Raw genomic sequence first — 10,163 nt, 5'->3', positions numbered from 1 at the left:
AAGAACATATCTTGAAGATCCTTCCAAACCACTACATTTCCTCATTCTTTTTTAGAGATGTATTTTATTCCATTTAGTGGTTATGTTATAATTTATTTAACCAGGAACACTTTGATGAGCATTTACATTATTTCCCATCTATTCCTATTTTTTTATTATTATATTAATATCAGGTGTATACCCCAGTGAAAATAGAATAGGATTTTTTGGGATGATCACTTAGTAAGTTTAGAACTTACTAAGTGATCATCCCCAAAAATCTCATACCCATCAGGCACTATACATAGTTACTAGAATATTATTGACTATGTTCCCTATGCCCCCATTGCCGGGTCTACCAGCAGACCCTGAACAACGGATGAATGATTACTCTGACACATGTTTCTGTGAAAGAGAGGCTAAGGGGCTAGTTGGCATAAAGAGCCAAAAAATCCCTGTTCACCTGCCTCCTTAGGATTTTATTGTAACAACAGCTTGAACTAAAATTAACCTCTAGATACAATCAGCAGGATAAGCATCCTTGAGAAAACACCTGCACCTGTAGGGACAGAAGGGAAATTCTACTCATTGCAAAGAAATCCTCACTTAAGCTTCAGTGAGCCAAAAGTACTTAAAACCCATGAACCTTCAGCTGGTCTTCCTTAGCCAGTCCAACCGCTATAAGGAATTTGCATATGTTCTTGCTCTGGTCACCCTGCAGCTGAATTACTTCTCTGTATTTTAGATGCTCAATTACATCCCATTTCAGGCCTTCTTAAAGGCCTTCACTAGTTTCTTTTTATCATAATTATCAATGACCCCTTGGACAGTAGTAAGGGTCTTCCTGCCGTTTCTCTGTTGAATTCTTATATGGATATAACCCTCAGTGCCAGCGGGAAGCAGATCACCACCCTTACTTGCATCAGCAAAGAGGTCAAAAGAGTGGAGGTTCTGGATAGTGGACATACCATATGCTTCCTTTCCCTTGGAAATGGCCTGTGGAAGCTGAGGCAGGAGAAGACAGGCAGCAGGGACAGATCATCGGAAAGTAAGGGGGACTCAAGGGGAAAGTTGCTGAGTCCTTGGGGCAGCTCAGTCACTGGGCAATTCTTTTTTTTTTTTTTGCTCTTCTGATTGGGTGTTTTTTGCTTCCTCATATCCAAATTGCAGGCTTGATTCTCAGATTCTTCTACTCTACTGTTGATTCATTGTGAAATATTCTTCATTTTGGTTAGTGTAGTCTTCACTTCTGACTGGTTCTTTTTTATACTTCCTATGTCCTTTTTCATGCTGTTGCAGTTCTTTTTTTTTTTAAATATATTTTATTGATTTTTCACAGAGAGGAAGGGAGAGAGATAGAGAGAGTTAGAAACATCGATGAGAGAGAAACATCGATCAGCTGCCTCTTGCACATCCCCCACCGGGGATGTGCCCGCAACCCAGGTACATGCCCTTGACCGGAATCGAACCCGGGACCTCTCAGTCCGCAGGCTGACGCTCTATCCACTGAGCCAAACCGGTTTCGGCTGCTGTTGCAGTTCTTACTGAGTTCTTAAAGTTCTTACTAAATTACTTGAGCATTCTTATAACCATTGTTTTGAACTCTGTATCTAATAGTTTGCTTGCTACCATTTCATTTAGTTCTTTTTCTGGAGATTTCTCCTGTTCTTTCATTTGTGACATGTTTCTTTGTCTCCACATTTCGGCTGCTTCCCTATGTGTGTTTCTGTGTATTAGGTAGAGCTGCTAAGTATCCCATTATTGGTGGAGTGGCCTTGTGTAGTATAGGGCCCAGTGGCACAGCCTTCTCAGTCACCTAAGCTGGGCACTCCAGGTGCGCCCTTGTGTGGGTTGTGTGCCCTGTTCTGTTGTTGAGCCTTGATTACTGTTTGCATCACTGGGAGGGATTGACCCCCCTTAGACCAATGGTCGGCAAACTGTGGCTCGAGAGCCACATGCGGCTCTTTGGCCCCTTGAGTGTGGCTCTTCCACAAAATACCGACTTCTGTGCATGGGCCACAAAGTTTCAATTTCACTGTACGTGCGCGCCCGCACGTGGTATTTTGTGGAAGAGCCACACTCAAGGGGCCAAAGAGCTGCATGTGGCTCACAAGCCGCAGTTTGCCAACCACTGCCCTAGACCAATTGGCTGTGAGGACAAGCTATGACAGCAGAAGAGCTTCTGTGCAGGAGTCCACCCTACAGAGAAGGACTTGCTTCAGTGGGGCTTTGATGTTCTTTGAATCTACCCCTTGAGTGTGTCACTCGTGGAAGTAGTAGGATTGTAATCTGACATGATATGAAGATGTCCACCCAGTGTATTGGCCATGGGGCCTTCTGGAGGTGCAAAGTCAGCCAGAGCCTATGCCCTGCCTGGGGCTTTCTGGTACAAGCTACAGAGCAATCTTTAGATGGCTGCTACTTGTATTGGGCTTGGAGATGCCCCAGTCAGGCCAAGTTGTGAACTAAGGTAGGCTGCTGCTAGTGCTCAGCCTGGGGTCACTTAGCAAGAGGTAGAGAGTAACCAGAGGCTAGATGCTGCTCATTGGAGAAATTTTAGGAAAGTGCAAAGCATGGGACAAGAGAAGCAGGTTGTGTGAAAAAGCCTTGGATAAGCCCACAAGTCGGGTGGGGAAAGGTCTCGGAATCACCAGGGCAGAGCAAACAGCATGAGCCAGGCTGATGGAGACTCAGATATGCTGCCTGCCTGACTGCTCTGTAGGGGTTAGGCTCATCAAAGGTGTAATGGCCTCTTGCAACATTTTTGTCTAGAAGAAAGATGCCCTGATGCCAGGTCATTTAGTTTCTCCCCATATGTCCCTGGTTCCTTTCAAGCTGCTTCTCCAATGCTGGAGCTCAGAGGAAGTGAGTCCAAGTAAGTCCATGTGTAGGACCTTTAAAAGGAACTTCCTGGAACTCCAGCAGCCTCTGTGTCACTCAGCCACAATCCCCATTGGTTTTTACAGCCTGAAGTTACAGGGAACTTCATAGAACTGGAGCTCTGGGCTGAGGTATCTGGTGTGGGGCTGGGACACCTCGTTCCTTGGGGGAACCTCTGTAGCCAAGATATCCTTCCCAATTAAAAACTTCCACACATGGTTGTGGGACTGCCCCATTCCAATGCTTTCGCCCCTCCTACCAGTATCAATGTGGCTTCTTCTTTAATTCCCTAGTTGTAGGACTTCCATTCAGCTATATTTCAGACTCTGAATGATGGTTGTTCTTAAGATTAGTTGTATTTTTTATGACCAGAGCCTCTATTTCTAATCTTGTACCCATGTCACATAGCATGTACACAAATACAGTATTGCTTCTATTCTAAATGTACTTTTCTGTGTTTTTTTTTTAAAATATTAAAAAAATAAAACTATCATACAATCCAACAATCCCACTTCTGGGTATATATCCAAAGAAATTGAAATCAGGATCTCAAAGAGATATCTGCTCCCCAAGTTTATTGCTGCATTATTTACAATATTCAAGATATGGAAACAACCTACATTTCTTTTTTTTTTAAGTCATAGGTATTTTATTGGGTGACGTCAAGGCGAGTCCCATGGCACCTCACAGTGTAGAGCCAGCAGAACCAGGAACATCTCCACCCCACCCACCCAGCCTCCTGACCTGGCGCTTTGTGGGAAACGGTGCAGAACCCGCACCCTGCCAGGCGGCATCGGCACTCATCCCTGACCGCTGGCCCAGTGTAAGGTCCTGGGACTTGGGCAATGGCCACCCTACCCTGTGGGGAGCCTCTGACAGCTGTCCTTGAGGAGGGCCCAGCACTTTTACCGGCTCCATTAAAACTGCTCACCCCAAGTCACCCCTTACAGATCCCTGGCCACTCAGAATCCAACCTAGTTGTCCTAGAACAGTGGTCAGCAAACTGGCCCCTTGAGTCTGGCTCTTCCACAAAATACCATGTGCGGGCGCGCACGTACAGTGCGATTGAAACTTCGTGGCCCATGCCACGGGGCCAAAGAGCTGCATGTGGCTCGCGAGCCGCGGTTTGCTGACCACTGTCCTAGAGATTGGCTGCATCAAACAAAGAACAAGCCCCCCAAGGGCCAGTCCATGCAAAGCCACTCGCATGCAAAGGAAGAAGATTCTACGGGCAAACCCAGGTCCTGGCAGGACGGGGACCCAGGGTAGATCTCAGGGGGCTGGGATAGTGGGAGCCACATCTGCCTGGGCCTGTGCTACCACAGCCAGTAGGAACTGAGCTCCCGCAGGGAAACCAGGCCAACGCAGCTGAGGGTGGCCGTCCTGGAGGCTGGGCCCATCCACACTTTCCAAAATCCCAGCCCCAACAGGAAGGACCAGCATGTCCCACATCTTGGCAGGTGGCCTCCAGCAGCCCCCCAGCCTCACCACATGGAGACGGTCAGGAATCACACGGGCAGGCAGGAGCCCTGGAGAAAGGCACATGGGCATCTAAGGCTTAAGGTCAGGCACAGGTACCCACTGGCTCGTGTGGCTGGGCAAAGAGCTAGTGTGAAAGGAGGATGATCCAGACCAAAGAGGGCAAGGTCAGCTAGTGCCCTGGCACCCTGCAGACCGCCCTGGTCACACCCACTCCTGCAGCCCTGGAGACGCCAGGGCCAAGGCCAGAAGCCCCTGTGGGTAATGAGGTTGCCAAGGGGCCCAGAGCTGCCTCCTTTCCCCCAGGGGATCGGGAACTGCCCCCCTGTCATTCCCCAAGTCCCTAAACCAGGGGTGGGGAACCTTTTTTCTGCCAAGGGCCATTTGGATATTTATAACATAATTCGTGGGCCAGACAACATTATCAACTTGAAAATTAGCCTGCTATATTCGGTCAAACACTTAATTAACTCACCCCTAATGCCTTGGCAGGGCCAGACCAAATGATTTTGTGGGCCTTACATGGCCCTCGGGCCAAAAGTTCCCCACCCCTGCGACACCACTGGGCCACAGTGCAGAAGCAAGAGGAGAAAAGATGGCGAGCCAGCGGGCACCAAGGTCACCCTCTGAGATGTAATTCCTAGGACAGCCGATGGGATGAGGGGCAGCACGCCTGTCCCTTTCCAGCAAGATCAAACCAGGGCTGGGCACCTGACCCCGAGATGTGGGACAGGCCAGGATACGGGCCAGTGGGGGCTGGGGGCCAGCCGTTGGCTCTAGAAAAGGGGTTGCCCCCCTGGAGCAGGGTGGAGGGGCTGGGTAGGCCCAGTGCACCGAGGTCAGTCACCTGGACGGACAGACAGGTGGACGGCGGAGGCGCCGAGGGGCTCACTGCATGTACGAGTAGCGCCAGTCCCCCAGAGGTTTGTGGGTCTCCTTGATCACCTGGGGCGACGTCCACCGCAGGATGTAGTGGGGCCCCCCGGGCTTGTCGTTGGTTCCAGAGGATCGGGCTCCCCCAAAGGGCTGCTGGCCCACCACCGAGCCGGTGGACTTGTCGTTGATGTAGAAGTTGCCCGCAGGGTTCCTCAGCATCTCGGTGGCCTCCCGGACAACGTCCTTCTCCTGGGCGAACACTGCCCCCGTGAGGCCGTAGCGGGTAGTGCTGTCCACCAGCCGCAGTGTCTCCCTGTACTTGTCTGGGTAGACGTACACGGTCAGCACAGTCCCAGAGATCTCCTCCTTCATGATGGGCTCCTGAGGGTCCTTGCTCTCCACAATGCAGGGCTCCACGAAGTAGCCCACAGAGTTGTCCCACTTGCCGCCCGCCAGGACAGTGAGGCTGGGCGAGGAGCGGGCGTGATCCAGCCACTTCTTGATGCGACCGAAGGACTTGGCATCAATCACTGCAGAGGAGAAGGTGCCGAAGTCTTCTGCAGGGCCGCCCACTTTGACCCGTGCTCCTCCAGCAGCCGCGTTTTGATCTGAGGCCACAGCGAGTGAGGCACGTAGAGGCGGGAGCAGGCTGAGCACTTCTGGCCACTGTACTCGAAGGCCGAGCGCAGGGTCCCGCTCACCACGCTGTCCACGTCCGCGGAGCGGTGCGCAGAGTGGAAGTTCTTGCCGCCGCACTCTCCGGCCAGGCGTGGGAAGGTGCGAAAGCGATCCAGGGTCTGGGCTGCCTGCTTCCACAGGTTTTTAAAGGTGGGCAGGCTGCCTGTGAAGTTGATGCCGCACAGGTGCTCTGAGCTGGTAATCGTGTCCCCAAATGTGGGCCCGTCAGCTGGCACGAACTGGATGATGTTGCGGTAGATGGCGTAGCTGGCCAGCATGGCCGTGTCGCTGGGCTTCCAAAGGACCACATTGCCCATCAAGGCCGGCGCCCCCGCCAGGTTGCCGCCAATCGCAGTGAAGTTAAAAGGGGTGATGGCCGCCACAAAGCCCTCCAGCCCCCGGCACACCACGCTGTTGGTGCTGGGCGGCACCCTGATGGGCTGCTCCCCCTCCAGCTCCACAGCAAACTTGGCGTTGAATCGGAAGAAGTCGAACAGCTCGGCCGCCCCGTCATCTCCGCTTGGATCACTGTCTTACCCTGTCCCACCATGGTCTTGGCAAGGACCTCTGCCCTGCGCGGCCCGCTCAGCATGTCTGCTGCCTTCAGGAAGATCTGGGCCTGGTCTGTGACAGGCTTCAGGTCCCACTCCTTCCTGGCGGCCAAGGCGGCCTCAATGGCTTTGTTGAGCAGGGCCTTGTCTGCATAGCAAAACTTGGCCACCTTGTGTCCACGGTTAAAGGGCGACACCTGGTACTGCACGTTTGAGGTCCACACCTCCTCATCCCCCACCACGCACGGGATGGCTTCGGTCCGGCCCTTCAGGTCCTTCAAGGCCTTCTGCAGCGCATCTCGCTCAGGGCTGCCCTTGGTGAACGCCAAGATGGGGCTCGTTGGCCACCTTCAGGGGGAGGCGTGTTTCCACCGAAGCCTGGCCCCACTCCAGGGGCGGGCGAGCAGGGCGCGGCGGCATCTCCAGCTCCCGGTGTGGCTGTTCTCGGGTACATTTCTGAGTACAGATGAATGGATAAAGAAGATGTGATATAGATAGATAGATAGATAGATAGATAGATAGATAGAAAGAAAGATAGATATAGAACTTTACACACACACACACACACACACACACACACACACACACACTAGAATAGTGTCGTGTCTGCCATGAGAAAGAATAAAATCCTGCCATTTAGAACAACATGGATGGACCTTGAGAGCATTATGATAAGTGAGATAAATCAGACAGAGAAAGATAAATACTATATGATACCACTTATATGTAGAATCTTAAAAAAAATGAACTCATAGAAGCAGAAAGTAGAATTGGCAGGGGGGTGGATGAAGAGGGAGGAATGGGGAAATGTTGGCCAAAGGAACAAACTTTCAATTGTAAGATGAATAGATTCTGAGGATCTGATGTTCATCATGGCAATAATAATTAACAATACTGGACCCAGCCAGTGTAGCTCAGTGTAGAGTGTCGACCTATGAACCAGAAAATCATGGTTCAATTCCTGGTCAGACCATATGCCAGATTGCAGGCTTGATCCCCAGTGTGGAGTATGCAGGAGGCAGCTGATCAATGATTCTCTCTCATCATTGATGTTTCTATCTCTTTCTCTCTCTCCCATCCTCTCTGAAGTCAATAAAAAATATCTATTTTTTAAAATTAACAATACTGTATTATATACTTGAAAATTGCTAAGAGAGTAGGTATTAAATGTTTTCACCACGCCTGACTGGGTAGCTCAGTTGGTTAGAGCATCGTCACAATATGCCAAGGTTGTGGATTCGTCACCAGTGAGAGCACATACAAGAATCAACCAATGAATGCACAAATAAGTGGAGCAACAAATCAATGTTTCTCTCTCACACTCTCCCCCCCCCCTTCCTCTCTCTCTCTCTCTCTCAAATTCGATAAAAAATAATTTAAAAAAAATGTTGCCCTGGCTGGTTTGGCTCAGTTGATAGAGCGTTGGCCTGTGGACCGAAGGGTCCACAAGTGGCTCCTGGGATGACACATGCACAGAGCTCTTAGTATAATTGGTGGAATGTATCCTCGTGCACACGGGTTTGCACACAGGATTTACCTGTGCACTTAGTGCTAGCGCATGTGCATTACGTGCACACCTGTAATTGTACTTTGCGGTTATTCCAATTTTTCTGGGAGCAGCGGAGCTGAGACCGGTCTGAGATGTCCAGGTGGCCCATAGACAGTAGTGTCCCACAGATGGACACAGCACAAAGCGAGGCAATGGCCCGCAGGCGGAGGTAGGAGGCCAGAGGCAGGACCAGCCCAGGCATGGCCTAGAGCGGCCAGGGAAAGTCGGACGGTGGCAGCCAAGGAAGCCCGGCTGGCAGGCTGGCAGAAATCTCCAGATTGTTGACAGAGCCCACAGAGGAAGAGGGTCCTGGGAGCAGGCCCAGATCCAGGTCGGAGAACCAGCCAGACCTGTCTGCATTGCAATATCGTTCTAGGGATGAATTACCAGCAGTAATTGAATTACGGCCACTATCTGGAAAACTACTTGATTGCTCCAGGTATAATATAGGAGCTTGAAGAACAATGCAGGTGATTTGTGAAAGCCTGCAGAGCCCAGAAGCAGTGTTTAATGCTTGTGAGAAATGCTTACCTGTCCGATTCAAATTACAGATTGGAAACATGAAGTATGGTGGAAACGAGACTTTTAATACGGTCTTGCAGGAGCAGGTGCCTGGTTGAACAGGCACACTTGGAGTAATGATCACAGGCTATTTATCCCTAGGCTGGTTCCTCATTGGCTGAGTACTATGGGGTTAGCAGTTTTTCCCATAGTCACCTAGGACTTATTGTCTCCTATTGGGTTATTTTTTTTTAAATGGGCTGAGGCTGGCTTGACCGGTTTGGCTCAGTGGATAGAGCGTCGGCCTGCGGACTGAAGGGTCCCAGGTTCGATTCTGGTCAAGGGCATGTACCTTGGTTGCGGGCACATCCCCAGTAGGAGGTTTGCAGGAAGCAGCTGATCAATGTTTCTCTCTCATCGATGTTTCTAACTCTCTATCCCCCTCCCTTCTTCTCTGTAAAAAATCAATAAAATATATTTTTAAAAAACGGATGAAAGAATGAATGAATTTTTAAAAAAAAGGGCTGAGGCCTTTTCTAGTTGTCTCCACCTCCCTTTGTCTGGTTGTAGCAGGCGTATCTTCCTGGAAAATGTGCTACTGGTCACATACACAGTTCTTTGTTCTTATACCCTCTCCCCTCCTCCCCACATACTGTTTGCCCCAGGGAAATTCAGTAATGACTGGCCACATGCTGTTAGTTTTCTCTAAAAGTTGACTATGCTGAAGATGGATCACAGAGGCCTATTTCCTTCAATGCTGAATATCAGCAGAATCTTCAGAGGATGGACTTTGTGCATTTGGTTATCTGATAGAAGAACTTAGTTGTGATAAGTTTATCAGTAGAATATAGCGATGAAACTACTTCAAAAAGAACCTACGCATTCAAGACAACAGTCATACCAATCCTGTAACTTGATTTTTTAAAAAAATCAAAGTATATGAGAACAAGTCACTACTCAGTTGGGGAGTTGTGGGGAGAGGAACTTATGTAAAAGAAGAAAAGAAATTTTAAAAATGTCAGAAACCCTGTGACTCCCCTATCACTCTTTGAGTTTGTGATTGATCAGAATCTTTCCTCTGCATTGTGGAAATGTTTTGCAAAAATGCTTCAATGCTTGAAGGGCGTGGCTCAGTGGTTGAGTCTGGACCTATGAACCAGGAGGTCATGGTTCAATTCCCAGTCAGGGCACATGCCTGGGTTCCCACAACCCCCAGTGTGGGGCATGCTGGAGGCAGCCAATCAATGATTCCCTCTCATCATTGATGTTTCTATCTCTCTCTCCCTCTCCCTTCCTCCCTGAAATCAATAATTGCTTCACTTTTAAAGTAGTTTTATAAATTTGAGACTTGATGAAGAAAAAATAGCAATAATAGAGCCCATGATGATAAGAGGAATCAACCAATAATGATGATAGGAATAAGGAGTCACCACCAAGTTATTAGGACTATGAAGAGAACTTGGAATTGTGACAATGTGTTCTCTACTTGTGAAATTCAATCCTTTTTAGCATAAAATTGATTTTTGTGTTTTATGAGGCATGTCAAATGGCAAGCAAAGTAAATATTGCATATCCTATCTAATAAAAGACAAAAAGGGTAATTAACTGTACCTCTGCTACGCTTCCCATTGGCTAATCAGCAAGATATGCAAATTAACTGCCAACAAAGA

General features: G+C 49.2%; 1 protein-coding gene and 2 pseudogenes across 1 annotated transcript; 1 reads left to right on the top strand and 2 right to left on the bottom strand.

The window, feature by feature from the left end:
• Positions 1–557: 557 nt before the first annotated feature.
• On the bottom strand, positions 558–945 carry LOC102257206 (annotated as a pseudogene).
• Positions 946–3,953: 3,008 nt separating this feature from the next.
• LOC102242262 lies at positions 3,954–8,101 on the bottom strand (annotated as a pseudogene).
• A 43-nt stretch (positions 8,102–8,144) lies between these two features.
• On the top strand, positions 8,145–9,303 carry EID2 (EP300 interacting inhibitor of differentiation 2). Its single transcript, XM_014541699.1, is given in 4 exon segments — positions 8,145–8,161; positions 8,252–8,323; positions 8,367–8,495; positions 9,234–9,303. Coding segments are annotated over 4 exon segments (288 nt in total).
• Positions 9,304–10,163: the final 860 nt, after the last annotated feature.

Source organism: Myotis brandtii, unplaced genomic scaffold (assembly GCF_000412655.1).
Source record: "Myotis brandtii unplaced genomic scaffold, ASM41265v1 scaffold277, whole genome shotgun sequence".
In the NCBI taxonomy this organism is placed as follows: Eukaryota; Metazoa; Chordata; class Mammalia; order Chiroptera; family Vespertilionidae; genus Myotis; species Myotis brandtii.
The sequence above is the reverse complement of the archived record's forward strand: the minus strand, read 5'-3'. Positions and strand labels throughout refer to the sequence as shown.